We start from the raw sequence: 15,809 nt of genomic DNA, 5'->3' as shown, positions 1-15,809 counted from the left end.
CTACTAGCTAGCACTGTTGTTATCATAATAAAATCATAGCCAAAACGTGGATTATCATTGCTGTGTTCAAAAAACATTCCTTTGAGAAGGTGCATACAGTAGTTATTTAGAGCAGTCTTATATTTGACTCCCTTAATGGGCTCGTGAGAGACAATGTAATTTCACCTGATGATTGTTATATTGCCAGTTCTCAACTTTTCCCTGGAGAGCACGGAAGAAGTTGCGGTGTTGTAAAGCACGGAAAGATCAAACTACCTGAGAAGCAGTGCTGCAGAGGGCCTCCTCACCAGGATGCCAGGTTGGCAGTTCCTTCCATCCAGCTACAGCAAGTTAACTTCTCTCAGTAGGTAGCAGTGTTCCTGGGGTAGGGGTTTGCAGCTGAGGAGGCTGCAGCCTGGCTTGTTGCGCTGAGCAGCCCACAAGCAGGCAGGGGAGTGCTGAGGGTTGGAGACCATGGAATCCTTCCTGTTCTTTGTGACACATCTGAGCTCACACGCTACTATGGAAGCAACACAGCCTCATATTTGTCTCTCGTTAGGCAAGAGAAATAGTTGTGTGCTGCCAGTTCCTCCTTTTTGATTTTACCACTCTTTTTCTTTAAGATGAGAGGAATTTTAGTTTCTGTAGAGAATTAAAAGTTTCTGTTTTAAAACAGAATTAAAATTTAAAAGACACTGAAGAAATGGTGATCTACAGGACTGTAAAATTACTTGACATTGGCTTTGGCTGTTCAAGAAAATTCACACTTTCCAATGAGATTTGAGGGATTTTTCAGGAGTTTCGGGAATTTTTCTGGAGTACAAGTGCAAAGCTACATAGTTGGTCTGTTCATTTGCAGCATATGAAATTGGTGTCACAAACTTGAATTCGTTGGATTGATTGGATGAGTGAGTGTGGAAAAAGTCTTCTAGCATTGATCAGTAAGGCTCTTAAATGTAGCATGGGATTGGCATTTGCGTCTAGTAACAGAAAGGAAATTTAAGATGGGAAAAGACACATCATGAAGTGTCTACTGTTTATTACCCTGGTTGTCTGTCTCAGTGACAAAAATCAGATAACTGCTAAATTGAGTTTACAATTCTTGAACAGTTTTCTGGTCTGTTATGTTAGACACTATGTTACGTAGACACTAAATCACAGGATATTCTGTGAGTGTGTCACAGCTTCAGAGGCAGAAAAGCAAAAGATGAAAGAAAGCAGGTTTGTCTGCTAGTTTGTTTACATTTGGGAGGGAAAAAGGAGAGTTCCTGGTGCAACTGTTGTGTTAATCATTTTAATAAATATTTGGGTAATGTACAGGCTAAGCAGCTAAGATGCTGCTCTTAAATCTCTTCAAGAAAAGAAGGCAACTGATAGCAAAACCTAGCTAAGAAGCAGCCCAAGCAGGTGCTAGTTTCTGATCCTGAAGCCCCAAAGAGTCTTTTATCATTTGCTTTGTTGTAAGCCCCAAGTAGAAAAGAGGCTGCCCTTAATTCTTGTGTCTACAAGCTCAATAGCCACTAGCAAATCGGGCATAGTTTTTCCATGGTTGTTTTTTCTTTCTCTTTAGCTGTTTCTACACTTCACGAGGATCTGCTGAGCCTTATTAGGTTGGACAGAGAAGCAATGGAGAGGCAGTATTAGTGCCACATGTTCAGATGGACAGAATTAGATAAAAGGCTGATAAAGTGGTTACTTACTACGTTTAATTGCATAAGAAGGAAAAGATTTGATAGATAAGCTTAAAGAAGAAATACTTTCATAGTGAACTGCCCTAAAATGGGACAGGATAGAATCTGGGGCCAGTTGCATGTTTTGTGCCAGGTATCAAAGCACAGAGCGTTAGCCTGAAGGCCTGTGAGAGTAAGCCAAAAAGAGGAGGCACTGCAGCTTCCCTGCATGCCAGGACTTTGACCCTATGTCCTGTTCCTAGCATCTCGAGCAATCTGACAGAACAACACAGATTAAAGTAACTTGTGCAGCATGTTTATGCATGTCAGCCCTTGTTTCACTGGCTCCATATGCGGTCCTTTTTCTTACCACCTTCTTCCTGAAGACCATTTCTGCCTGCAGACTGGATGCACTCAGTCTGGCGAAGGGAGATAAATCACAGCTTCCATTCCATTCCCTGAGAAACCTTTCCAAGGAGTCCGTGTGCCAAAAGGTAAAGATAGGGAGAGTTTTAAGGGAAGGAAAAGAAAAGGAAACAAAGGGATCAGTGGATAAACTGACAAGGAAAAATAGATGGGAACTTTGGCAGAAGGGAAGAAAGGAAAACTATAACTGTCAAGGAATAGACTGGACTAGAAATTCAAGTTCTTTACTATGAGAGTGGTGAGGTGCTGGGATGGGCTGCCCATAGAGACTGTGGATGCCTCATCCCTGGAGGTGTTCAACGCCAGGTTGGATGGGCCCTGGGCAGCCTGGTCTAGTATTAAATGTGGAGGTTGGTGGCCCTGCATGTGGCAGGGGGTTGGAGCTTCATGATCCTTGACGTACCTTCCAACCTAGGCCATTCTGTGATTTTTTTTTTTGTTTAATTTTTTATTTTTAGGTTTTTCTAGGAAGTACAAGTCACTGGGTCTTGCCTCCTTAGGCATTGTGAAAGAAGTTTGCACATGATAGGAATGAATACCGTGGTGTTTTGGGTGTATTTCCAAACAGAGCGCACAGAACATATTCTACCTTGAAGGCGTTAGGGCAGAATTCAGAAGCTTCTTTGTACATGTGATTTTTGTGTTGACATTTTGTGTTAAGCTACCAATTTTTTAATAGCACCACACCTCACAAATTCTAAACTTGACAGAACAAGGCAACATCTGAGATGAGTGGTATCACATTTTCCTAGAGGTTCTCAGCAGTCTACTTTGAGCTTTTTAGCTGTCACTTCACTCTTAGAAATGTATGATTGTATGGGATGTATAGCAACTTGGAGAGCAGATTCTCTTCTTGCTGGGTGAGAAATGAGCTCTTTTAGGTTTTTGAGGTTGTCCATCTGTATACAAGGTCTTTTCCAGCCAATGTGTCAAAGTTGCAGCATGAGGTCTCTGGCTGGTGGGGAAAGGGGCTCAGACCGAGGTGGTTAGAAGCCCACATTCAAGCAACTTAATGAGAGAGCACAAGCTAAGCTGGCCCATTTGGTATAACAGAAAATTCAGACATCAAGACTAGCTGCATAATCTAGATGTCGTGGTAGGGAGTTGTCAGTGTATTACTGTAAGCAGTACACAGAAGAAAGCATTTGTTACTTCCATTGATGTAATGGCCCAGTTAGTGTCCATCTATGAGCTTCACCAATGGGGGGGCTTATCTGTGAGTCCTCTGCCTTAGACATGCCACGAAGATCATACAGTTCACAAAGCATCTCAGCATATCATGTAGTATCTGCTATACTACAGGCAGTAATAGCTGATCAGTAGAATTATCATAAATCAAAATATATTTATGCAGTTAGATTGCCTATGATCTTTACTGAAAGCAGCTGAAATTTCTGTGTTGCCTGTAGTTCTGTATTTTCAAGATCAATCGATGAATCACAGCCACTGCTGTATCATGCTACAAAGGTCCTGGAGGTAGAAGGAGATTAGTTTCAGAAGAGGAGAGCAGACTATGGATCAGTTCCCTGATGTCTGCTGTGCCCCAGAGGTGAGTCAGGTCACCACCTCTGGATCCTGTTAGCCTCTTTCCATAGAAAGCCTTAAGTCACCCCTTTCTTTTTGCTCCATGGGTCTTTTAAATAGCAGGGATTCGTGATCTCTGCTCCTCTAACCTGGACCAAACAGGGCTTGCATCCCTAGCAGGCTGGAGGTACACCTATGAGGCTGCTGGAACTTCCTGCTGTCTCTGAAGATTCACCTGAGGTTACAGGAGTCTGGAACTTAATCTGTCCCACTGAGTTTGCAGAGGAGCACGATGACCTTCAGCATACCCTACCACACCTGCACCTCCACTTGTGATCTCCGCTCGTGATCAGTTGGCAATACAACCCCTCGCACCAGGGCACTGCATCCAGAGAGGGTGAGTGTGTGGGTGTGTGAGGAGTGGTGGGGCCTGGGCTTGCTGATATTGTCGGATCCAACAGGTCGGGCAATCATTTGCAAATCCAGCAGGCTGTTGCACGTGTTAAGAAAAAGCACGTGTCCTCTCTCTTATTTTGTTTTCCAGTCAGCGTGACTAAGCATGTAGTCTTTGGTCACTGTTCACTGAAAGCCGTTCCAACAGATCAATGAGTACCCAGATTGTAAAAATTAAGGAGTCCGAGGAGCAGATAGAGCCACAGATTGACAGCATATGTTTCTTAAGCAGCTTGCAAATAATGTGTCTTGATACATCAGCTGAGCTCTAAGGAGTGTTAACAATATAATTCAGCAAAGACTTTGTGTTCCCATGACCTTGCCATTTTGAGTTCAGGAGCTGCTCGCCCCTTCTCCTTGCTCCCACAGTGCCCCTGAGGGCTGTAGATTTGGAAGGCAGCTTCCCAGAGAGGAGGGAAGAGGGACGAGATTCCAGCCAGGGCTTGTGCCTTCTTTCCATGAGGCTGAGGCTATGAAAAGGGTGCAATGAGTGTGACAAAGGGTCTGGGAAAACAATAAGCTGTAAAGATCTCAGCAGATGGGTGGTTTGCTTTCTTGCTGGCACATTAGATGTAAGGGGTGGGACTCCGAGCTCAGCAGCTTGGCTAAATGCTAGAGCTGAGCGCTTACAGAAGCACTTTGTAAGACCAGCTTCTAGGGCATTGGACAGGACTGTGCTATCAGCAGCTTGAATCAGCACCTGTGGGAGCAAGATTCAAAACAGACGTGCCAGCCAACATGAGCACAGCGGGCAAAGTAAGCGGAGTGTTTTTTTAGGAAAAGTTTCTTTGCTGCAGCTGAGAAATGTATTTTAAATGTAGTTTCTTTGCAAGGACACCATAAATACTGATGGGGTGGTATAAATGATAATTTAGGAGAAAGCTGGTGCAGTAGAGCTGCTTTTCCTTGCAGACTGCTGTACTCTCCTAGGAAATGGCTGCTAGGCTCTTCAAGGCAATAATTTCAATTTATTTAAATACTGAGGCAACATAAGCTAATGACATTAGAGTAAGAATAAAGCTAATTTCAAGTTCCGATTATATATTATATATAATATAATGTAGTAAGTATTCAGACAAATAAATGTATTTATCAGTTGCATCACTTTCCCTTCTGAGATCTCGGGCTGATTCTAACTTTTTCTAGCTTTTTACATTTCGTGTAAGTTTATTAACGGTTTGTCATATTTAGAAAATGTTGTGTTAAATTTTAGGGTGTAATTATGCATATGTTAAGACCATCAAGCAGAGGTAAATTCACCAAGTTCAGTTCTCTGTTCAGCCTTTGCCTGAGCATGATAGGGCGTTGTGGTGAAGTTACCACACTTTGTTTTCAGTGTATTTTTCTTTGAGGCAGTATGCAAGTTACCTTGCAGTTTATGTGACCATGTTACATAATCCTCCTCTCTAAAAGGGTGTGTTTCTACAGCTTGCTTTTCTTCTGCTGTGATGATTTTTAAGGTCAAGGTAGAAAACACGAGTAGAAAAAAAATATGCTGTGACTCCAGTTAGTGCTTGTCATATAGATCAAGTGTGCTGTTGGCTCATCTGGGGGATTCTGTTACAGCCAATAAAAGCTCACAGTCAGCCATCAGAACACAGCCTAATTAACCAATGTCCAACTGTATGAGAGATTCATTTGCTCTTAGCAATCCACAGTTATTGGCTATCTTTGCTCTTACAAACATTGCACAGGCTTTGTGTTTGCAAATTGTGAATTCATTAGTGAGCGATGTGCAATAAAGTCCTTTTTCTCTTTTTGGGGAAGTTTCCTTGAAAATGTTGCCCTTTAAAATGTGATCTTGCTTCACTTGTAATTTTTTTTTTTACTGGAAGCATTAGGTTTAGTGCAGACCTCTCATGCCTCTTTTTCAAAGCTCTTGCTCTTTCCCACTTTAGATCTGGCTACTGAAAGTGCACTATTTTACATTGCAGGTCTGTTAATTCTTAGTACTTGCTTTCCTCATTACCAGTTCGCATTTTGTTGCTAGACATGCCTGTTTTTACTTAGCTAACTTTTCATATCAAAGCTTTTTATCGTTCTTTCCCAGAAGCATGCAACACGGTGTCGCACTGCATGGCAGGGTCCCAAGTCACACAGGATACTTAGGTACATGCTGAACTTCTGGAGTCATAGACTTAATTCTCTTCTGTTTTGCTCTTAAGATAATAGCACCTGAGCACTTGCAGTTTGTACATCTTACTTAAGGGAAATGTGGAAAAATCTTATTCCATGGCCTTTAGCTGTGCAAAGTTCTGTGATGAGAAGACCCCACCAAAAAAGAACAGGAACAAATAATGGGGACAGAGATATGAACAAAGTCAGACATGATCGTGGTGGCAAAAAAACCCTGACTGCTGTATTTTTAATTTGTTTCCTAGTTTTCACTCTTCCCCAGACATGAATTGAAATTCTGCATGTACAGATGTTAAGAATCTTATTGTGTTGACATTTTCATTGCAAGGGCCTCTCCCTTTTCCTTTGCTCTTTTTTCAGGTTATTAAATGCAAGGCAGCAGTATTGTGGGAAGTGAATAAACCATTTTCTCTCGAGGAAGTGGAAGTTGCCCCACCAAAAGCACATGAAGTTCGTATTAAGGTATTTAAAGTGTTTTTTAATAGAAGTGTTATGAATTGCATTTAATGTTGCTTAGCCAATTATTTCTGTAGACTCATAGGATGTGGTCTTGAAAAGTATTCAGTAGGTAAATAGTTGCTATTCAGTGAGCTCCTCTGCAATATGTTGCAAGTCATAAATCTAATCATGCCTTTTTTTAAGAAGGTTTTTTTTGTTTGTTTTGAACTTCTCTGCCTTGCTGTTAGATACGTGCTGGGAAATAGCACTGGGTGATTCCTTTTTGATCTGGGTGTCGAGTATCTGTTACACTTCATACTGTTGCTTTAGAGCAGTTTTAAGTGTTGTATGTGTGAGGAGAACCCCTACGTGGGGTCAACAACTGCACTTGTCAGAATAAAAGTTGTTAAGGCATATTTAAAACTTTCAAAACAAATACAACTGCTGAATGCAAGAAAAGACAAAATGTGCTGTTGAATGTTATGTATGGCTGAAATTTTATGTATTTTTTTACATGTGTAACGTATACATGTATAAAAATATTATAAGTGATCATATATCATATGTAATTACAAGTAATATTGTACTACCGCATAATAAAAATTTTAACATTTTAAAATTGATTTAAATTACAAGAGAAATATTTATATAGAAATGTTATTTAATTCAATACTTTTCTATTTATATAGTACTGAGATTTTATATGTATGTGTAAATATAAAAATAAGAATTGATTCTATTCTGTTCTTCACCTGTTGTTCTGCCCAGCAATCAGTGGGACTCCCGATGGGAAGGGCTGGCACAGCAAGCACTCACAGAGGAGTCTTGCTTTGTAAATTAGAGACATGCAAACAATGAAGATTAGGAGTTGAGCAATTAAATCTTTTTACCCTTAGTTCTATTGTGTGCATATGTACACAGAGAGAAGCAAGGGACTGCTCCAAACATATGACATAACGTACATACACGACGTGACATAGTGAATTGCTGAAGCATTCTCACCCTTCTTCTAAATCAGATTGTAGCCACGGGGATCTGTCGCTCTGATGACCATGTGGTGACTGGTGCACTGACTATGCCTTTTCCAATCATCCTTGGGCACGAGGCAGCTGGCATTGTAGAAAGTGTTGGGGAGAAAGTAACTTCATTAAAGCCAGGTATGAAACAGAACTGAACACAAAATCTGTGCTGAGTTTTCAGGCTCCTGTTTAAGCTGAAGCCTATTATGTGTGAATACTTACATTGCAGAGGACTATCTATGTAATTCACTTTTAACACCTCTGTACTTCAAGTGTCTTTGTTTTTACTGGTCAGAAGTATGAAGTCTATTCAAAGCAGGTCAGTATATATAATAAGTTGTATTAGAGATCTCTGCTTCAACAAAAATGTATATTTTAAATTTCAATTATAGCCCTAGCTGCTTTTTCTCATAAGTTTTGGTTCCAGAACTTGATGCATCACTCTGTTATGTATGTTTCCAGGTGAGCTGAAACAAGCAGCACAGGCTTGTGCATACACACACCACCCCACCTACCTCTGAGTTCTGAGGGGGATGGGGGGAAAAAGCTCCAAGACCTGCAAAGTTCATTTAGCAGAATGATTACTAAGCCTGGATGTTGTGCATGTATATGCATTTTGTGTTCTGTAGGTCACTTTCCACCACTTAGTGGAAATCAAACTGATTTTGAACATGTGAAGTATCGGCCACATATCAGAACTGTCAAATCACAAATTGACCTGCAGCAGAGATTATCAATTTAGGGATTTATCATACTTTGTTGCTGTGGGAAATGGTAAAAGATTGCACTGAGAACACAGGTTACTTTGTTAATTGGCATCACTGTACTAAAGAATTAGAGCTGCTTTAACTTGCATGCATTGCTGCTTCTCTGATAATTACTTTAAATAAGATGACGATTCAGGAGAGCGAGCAAATTAATGCTTAACTTATTTCCTATTTCTACAAACAGTTTACAGTTCTCTTATCTTAACATGCCAACCTCCTATCCTAGAAGATGTCAGTTTTTATCTCTGTTTCCTCACCTGTGCATTAGTAAGTAACAGATGCAAAAAACTGCTGAATGAATACTTTGTGAATGGTAGTAGCTTTGAAGATTTAAGGCATAGCTCAGTTTCACTTCTGTGAAAGACACCCAGGATTTTGTGTGTTGAAAGCTGTTGTCAGAAGTCCATTAACGATGTCTACTATGTCAGAGAGAGGCAGTGGAAGGAAATCAGTTCAGCACTGCACTCCTACTGCACATTGTTTTTTAGGAATTAAAAGTACTTGTTTTGTGTTTTTACCTGAACGCTTCTTGTATCTGTTTGTTTAATCATTACTGTTTTCTTCCTAGGAGACGCAGTTATTCCACTCTTTGTTCCACAGTGTGGGGAGTGCAAATCTTGCTTAAGCACCAAGGGCAATTTGTGCAGCAAAAATGAGTGAGTCTCCTAGATTACTTGCAACTCCTATTTGATTTTAACTTACACAAGACTGACCATATATGATAGATCTCATTTACCATTACGTTTGGTTATTTTTCAAACAGCCTTTCTTCTTCTTCACCTACTGGAAGAATGGCTGATGGCACCACTAGGTTTACCTGTAAAGGGAAAGCAATTCATCATTTTATTGGTACAAGTACGTTCACTGAATATACAGTAGTACATGAAACTGCTGTAGCAAAAATTGATTCTGCGGCTCCTTTGGAAAAAGTTTGTCTGATTGGCTGTGGATTTTCAACTGGTTATGGGGCTGCTCTGCAGACTGCCCAGGTAAACACTGTAGGTGTTTCTGCTCTGTTCAGAATTGTGTGGCCTGTAAGCAAGGTGTCAGCATGGCAGCCAGCAGGCATATGTTCTTTTTGCTGTGTTCAGGGTGGAAAGATGATATTAGTTCTTTGCCTTCCTCAGTTCCTCTAAGGTATTTAGAAGTCTTCAATAGAAAATCCAATAAAAAAAACTCATTGCAGTTTGCTAAGTTTTCTTTCAGACCTCTAGCTTTCTCAGTCCTCAAAAAATGTTATGACAGAGACAATATATGTTATTGTAACTTCAGGCTTCTTCTATTCTGAGACTTTACATAGTATATTCAAAGAATTTGTAGCAGTACACAGATGTGGCTTTTTACAGCTGTGACTTTTCAATATTTCCAGTGGAGTGACACTACAGATCTTAATGCCATTGAAATATAGAGCAGCATAAAAATAATCTGTCTATAAACTTGAAGCCGAATGCAGTAATGAAGATCTAGTCTTAGAAATGTATTCTAGGGATAATTTATCTTAGTTGCATGTAGGGTTATATCAGTGTAGCCGGCTACTGCACTAGTACATATGCATTAGCAAATGTCTTCTCAACAGGTGATCTAATATACAAGAAGTAGATTAGGTGAGAATATATTGAAAGTAAGAAAATGCAATGTCTTTACATGGACTGTAACAGGATGCCGTGTTAATATAGGTAGAAGCAGGCTCCACCTGTGCTGTCTTTGGCCTCGGAGGAGTCGGCCTCTCTGTTGTCATGGGCTGCAAGGCAGCTGGAGCGTCCCGCATCATCGCCATCGACATCAACAAGGACAAGTTTGCCAAGGCCAAGGAGCTGGGAGCCACCGAGTGCATCAACCCTAGAGACTTCAAGAAGCCCATTCATGAAGTGCTGACAGAAATGACCGGTGAGGGTGTGGACTACTCCTTTGAGGTCATCGGCCGTATTGAGACCATGGTATGCATACAAAAGATGTGGTCAAAAGAGGCATTAACTCATTACCTGACTTTTCTCTAACCCACTAAGCACCAGTAGTGAGGAGCAGAAAGCTGCCAGTGAAGTGCTAAGCTAACTTGAAACCTGTTAAGCCTGGCTATCAGCCAGTGAGATGCAGGGACAGAAGCATACTCAAAAACTTAAGAAAAGGATCTTAAATGTAAATTCTAATAGGAAAGGAATCCAAGCAGGGTGACTCATTTTTACACATGTAACTAAACTCAACATTGTCTATCCAGCAGTGTCTTATCACTAATAAGACAAAATTGGAAAATAGAACAAGCTAAAATATGAGTGGATAAAATGGTGTTAGCTACTGAAACAGTTTTGGAAATGCAAGCTGATCCCTGAGAGAAGGAATCAAGGTTTTGAGCCCTGAAGGCAAGACTTGCATGACACTGGCATGTCCCTCTGTTTTAAATGCAGGCTGAGGCCTTGGCCTCTTGCCACAAGAACTATGGAGTCAGCGTGATTGTGGGAGTGCCCCCTGCAGCACAAAAGATTAGTTTTGAGCCCATGCTTCTCTTCAGTGGTCGCACCTGGAAAGGATCTGTCTTTGGAGGTGAGGACTTGGAAAGATGTGATTGGGCTGGCTTGTGAAACTTGTCTATTAACTTGAATCAAAGGGAGTGGATTATTGATAGCTGGACATACTACTGATAACTAATATGCTAATAAAGTAGCACAAAGAATCCCTGAAGGAACTATTATCAAATGGTTACTGAAGAGCAGAGGAGAGAGAGAAAAACAGAGAGAAAGATGGGAATGAGAGGCACAAAAATGTCAACATTAAGAGACAAAAGAAAAAAAGAGGAGAGAGTGAAGGAAAAACAAAAAAGGCAGAGAGGAGAGGGCCCAGAAGGATGGAAAACAGACTGGTGCATGTAGAAGGAGGAGTAGATAAAATGGATAAGAAAAAAGGAGTGAGAAGAAGAAAGATGTGGGCTAAGGACAAAGGGAGAAAAATAACATAAAAGGAGGGAAAAAAAGATGGGAAGAATGAAGAAAGGAAGGAGAAAAGAAGAGAAAGGGAAAAGAAAGTGGGGGGGAAAAAAGAAAATGAAAGACAGAAAAGTGCAAAAGTGGAAGGTATTAAGAAAGGCTGGGCAAGAAAGAGGTAAGAGCAGAAAAGACAAATGAAGAGAAAAAGAGAAGGAAGAACAGGGATCAAAGACAGAGTCGGGAACTGCAAAGAACATTCAGATCAGACCAACCTGCTTACCAGGTTAAGCCCCAGCAAGCTGCCATCACTCACAATTGCCCTCTTTTCTGAGCTTTTCCAGAGGACTTTCACACTCAGTGAAAACAAAACTAAAAGAACTAGAAGACAGAGGAAGCTTATTATAAGAGTAGGTTTTCCCTTTTGCAACCCGTTCCTCTGATGTATTCAATAGACACCTGACTAAAAGAGCAAAAGATAAATTAGGTTATTCTGAGAGAGGATCCTGTTATAATGGATAGAAGCAGTGCCAGATAAAGCCTAGAAAAAACAGGCAATCCCTCCTGCTGCCCTATTTTGTTCCTATTAAGTTTCTAGTCACCAACAGAAATGTCAGCGCTGTAGTTTTTTTGTGTGTGATTTAGGGAATGAGGCATCAATAAACAGGATGAAACAGTACTAAGGCATGTATAATCAACGAATATACAGATGTTATCATTAAGAAATGTACAGGAAAGTTAGGCTAAGTAAGATTTTTACAACAGGGAAATAATAAATGGAAAATGCTTACCAATGTTCTAGGCTCACAGTATTCTCCACAGGAAGTAATCTCTAGGAAGAGATCCTTCCCCGCTGGCAGTCAGCTCTTAAATGGGATCTAGGAGAGGTGGAGTCTGGCTCCACCCCTTCCGGTAGCACAGGTGAATTGCCTTCACATGTGCTCCTGTGGCTGACTCATGGCCTCAGGTGGTCAATCAGAGGTTCAGGCTGTGATTCAACAGTTCCCATACAAGGAGAGTGTGGGGGGTGTCTTTATCTTTTAAAATTCAAATGTCAGAAACGTAGACTTGTACCAGTACAGTATTTACTTGCTTGGTGTGTATGTGTTGGTCATTACACACTCCTCTCCACTGTGGACTAGCTACACTTAGTACAGCACTTTGCAGTCTATATTACAAAGGTCAAGTTAAACTGCAGTATTTCATCATGATATTCTGCTGTAGAAAGTTTATCTAAGAATTTAAGCCCCTGTAAGTTTTATCTATTTTGAGTAGCGTTTAATGGTTCATTATCCATTGTCTGTGGTTTTCTTTCAGGTTGGAAGAGTAAAGATGCAGTGCCCAAACTGGTTGCTGATTACATGAAGAAAAAGTTTGTTTTGGATCCATTAATAACCCACACTCTTCCTCTAGCTAAAATTAATGAAGGATTTGATCTGCTAAGGACAGGGAAGAGGTAAACACTGCTAAACTTTAACTTTAAGAACTGCACAGTGAGACAGAGCGTGACTGACTTTGTGACAGAGAATGATGAAAGCAATCCACAGTGCCCATTACTCTTGGCCAGAATAGTATGTGTCCACGAACAGCTGCTGTAGTAACAAAAGGTAGCAAAGTTTTAGATTTTGAAATGTATTGGGTGCTTTATTTCTTTCCAGCAGAATTTTTAGATTCTGCTTCCTGTCTGATTTGAGCAAAGAGTCCTTGTGGCAGAGGGAGAAAAGCTCTCACAGAACAGCAAGTCAGCGCCCATTGGAAAAGAGCACGCAAGGAAACTGAAAACATCAACCTAGAAGAACATGGGAAGCTAGCTCTATCACATCTCAGGAAGTGTTTTAGGATGAGGAATAGGAATATAGGAATAACCTATGTTTACTGGAAGAACGACTTACCATTCATACAGTGAATTAGGGAACAGAGTCCCAGTGCAATTAGTCCTAAATTCACTGGGTAGTCACTTTGGAGCTTTTCAAAAGGGAAAGTAGTTTGTGTATATACAGAACTAGTGCATGCTGACTTAAAATTTGGCATTCTTCAAATATTTTGAGAGTTCAGCTCAGACAATGTTTTTATAGGATACTGAAATCAGGAATATCGTTTGCCAGAGATGTTTGATGAGATTCTCCATGGCAAAAATTGAAAATTCTCATTGGCAAAAGTGAGAAATACATCTATGTATTTTAATATGTGTTCAGGCTACCCTTCTTGAAGGTTCTAGCTGTTGTTTACAGTCTGGATAACTGCATTTATACTTCCTTTTCATTGCCAGTTGCTAGCATTTTAGGCATTACTCATTCTAATTACAAAAAGCATGTAGCAGATTTTTGCCCCTCATATTTTCTTTGAGATTTGTTCTCAGATTCCAACTATTCAGCACTTAACTCCATTTTTTTTCTTTTTTACTGTCCTTACATCTGTTGTAACTGTTAATTGCACTGATTTTAGTTTTTAGTGTAACAAGCAGGGGAAGCGGTGAGGATGGGGATACCATTGCTTTGCTAAAGTACTGACAGTCAATCTGAAGACAGAGACATTAACCCAGTCATTTATGAAGTGAAACATTTCAGTGGTTACTGGGTAAAACACTTGAGTGTTGACAACATATCATATAGAGTATGCAAGAACCACACTACAATGTACCTATGGTTATTTAGCCAAACTCATTAGAAAGTTGGGGCTAGCTTTTAAACCCTTGCAAGAAAGTGAATTACCACGTTTCCTGACTGCCTCTGCTCACTGTCCATGTACATTAGGCCCACTACACTCTAGCAGGTGAGAGCCAAGACCTACCTGACCTAAAATTTCCAGGCCCCATCATCTATGCCAGAAATCAACATAACCTGCTTGAGAAAGGAGTCAGAGTAGAGCTAATTATTTTCTTGCATGCCATTTCTAATCAGCAAAAGAGAAACAAATAGCCTCAAAAAGTGAATGGGAATGCTCATAGCATGGTAGTAGTTTTTAAGATTTATTGTGGCAGGTGTCTCTATGTTAACAGTCTATGTTTTGAACTCCTAACTAAGGGAAAGAAAATGCTTTCCATTCTAGTGCTGAAGGTCCCACTATGGCGGCTTTCAGCTCTGCTCTCCCTTCTTTTTTCTCATTTGATACTGAGTGCATTTAGCTTGGTGGACTTTGCTCTCTTCTCTGCATCTGCAGCAGGCTTTGTATATCTACTTTATCGTTTGGGAGGGGAGGGCTACCCTGGCTGACAGTGATAGCCTGATTTTTTTCAGAGAAAATGGCAAAGTTTTACCCTTTCTCTAGTCACTAATTTATCATTTTATATTTCAGTATTCGCAGCATCCTAGTACTGTAGCATTCTTGATGGCTCAGCAGCAGAACAAACTTCATTCTGCTCCAGTACAACTGATACGAATCAGACATTGCTGAAAAGTTTCACCACCGCCTTCGCTTAAAAGGATCACGCTCAGCATCCAGACTTCAAGCAAAGCACTTAGGATGGAAATAATCATCTTTCTTCCCATCTTTTGTTTTTTATTACTGCTGTCAAATTTCTCTTAATATCCAAAAATGATATTACAGCCTGTGCTGCTGGGGCAGGTGTTATGAAAGGTTTGTTTTCTGATCTTTAACTGTGAATACCAAGTGACAAGTGACAGTCTGCAAAAGATCAAACTAAGAATCTTACAGCTTTTTCTGCATTTGTAATCTGGAAACAGGAACAGAAACTATTTCTAATCAACCACCTTACTACAAAACCTGTTCTTCCTTCATCTGATTGCACAGTAAAATGAAAAAAATCAGCTACTATCTAGCCTAAACTGCCACTAGTACAGCTCAGTACCATTCCAGTGCATCCCATCAGCTGCCAAAACATATACGGAATCTTGCTGCTTTCTGCAACCTGGAAGCGTGGACAGAGGCACTTCCATCTTGGAAAATATGGCCTAAGCAGAGTTATCTTTTTAAGGAGATGATAGGACTACTGGAAGTGGCTAAGTACACAAAGGTACACATACAGTACTTGCCCAATAGCTGGGTAAAGGAGACTGAAATAAGGGGACAGAGAAAACAATGTACGTCAGCTGAACAAGTCCTTGAGCAGCCCAGCAGGGTTAATGATTTGAAGACAGGTTTACTGAGAGATTAGACCTATCAGAAGGAGCTGCTCTAACATATATGCGTCTACTTAACTCAGCTTGCACAGCAATTAAGACCCAAACATCAAGGATTTCTTTATGCAGCATTATCTGTGCAGTCAGGTCCAAAGACTTTTTGTGGACAGTAAAAGCAGTTTAAAGTGCATGCAAAGTCTATTTTTGCTGTCCTGAGTGCCCAGGGGTTTTAGAACATCAAGGGCTCAGGCACCCATCAGCAGCATGGCAGAACTTGATAATCACCAGGTAGATGTTGGGCTGAACCAGCTGGGCAGGTAGTGCGTGAGAACCAACAGCATGAACTGGATCGCTGACATATTTGTACAAAGAGGGGGAGCAGGCTTTCAATTCTATGTAACTG

General features: G+C 40.6%; 1 protein-coding gene across 4 annotated transcripts; it reads left to right on the top strand.

Moving 5' to 3' along the window:
* The first annotated feature begins 73 nt into the window (after nucleotides 1-73).
* On the top strand, nucleotides 74-15,094 carry LOC125691659 (alcohol dehydrogenase 1). Of its 4 annotated transcripts, XM_048941241.1 has the most exons (11): nucleotides 74-89; nucleotides 188-298; nucleotides 3,777-3,996; nucleotides 6,549-6,650; nucleotides 7,645-7,783; nucleotides 8,981-9,068; nucleotides 9,176-9,401; nucleotides 10,089-10,349; nucleotides 10,815-10,950; nucleotides 12,645-12,783; nucleotides 14,622-15,094. In XM_048941241.1, exons 5-11 carry the CDS (start codon nucleotides 7,702-7,704, stop codon nucleotides 14,644-14,646), a joined length of 957 nt encoding a protein of 318 aa, XP_048797198.1. In that variant the 5' UTR covers nucleotides 74-89; nucleotides 188-298; nucleotides 3,777-3,996; nucleotides 6,549-6,650; nucleotides 7,645-7,701; the 3' UTR covers nucleotides 14,647-15,094. The 4 variants fall into 4 exon arrangements, with proteins under 4 accessions (XP_048797198.1, XP_048797196.1, XP_048797197.1 ...); XM_048941239.1 differs by lacking the exon at nucleotides 74-89 and having other exon boundaries at nucleotides 185-298; nucleotides 3,780-3,996; XM_048941240.1 differs by lacking the exons at nucleotides 74-89; nucleotides 188-298 and having other exon boundaries at nucleotides 3,762-3,996.
* The last annotated feature ends 715 nt before the right edge of the window (nucleotides 15,095-15,809 follow it).

Source organism: Lagopus muta, chromosome 4 (assembly GCF_023343835.1).
Source record: "Lagopus muta isolate bLagMut1 chromosome 4, bLagMut1 primary, whole genome shotgun sequence".
Taxonomy (NCBI): domain Eukaryota; kingdom Metazoa; phylum Chordata; class Aves; order Galliformes; family Phasianidae; genus Lagopus; species Lagopus muta.
The sequence above is the reverse complement of the archived record's forward strand: the minus strand, read 5'-3'. Positions and strand labels throughout refer to the sequence as shown.

Bases quoted from the DNA above. Each gene is read 5' to 3' on its own strand.
- LOC125691659 (XM_048941238.1), top strand. The intron at 6,651-7,644 runs GTATTTAAAGTG...CTTCTAAATCAG, and splicing joins CACATGAAGTTCGTATTAAG to ATTGTAGCCACGGGGATCTG. The intron at 12,784-14,621 runs GTAAACACTGCT...TTTATATTTCAG, and splicing joins CTGCTAAGGACAGGGAAGAG to TATTCGCAGCATCCTAGTAC.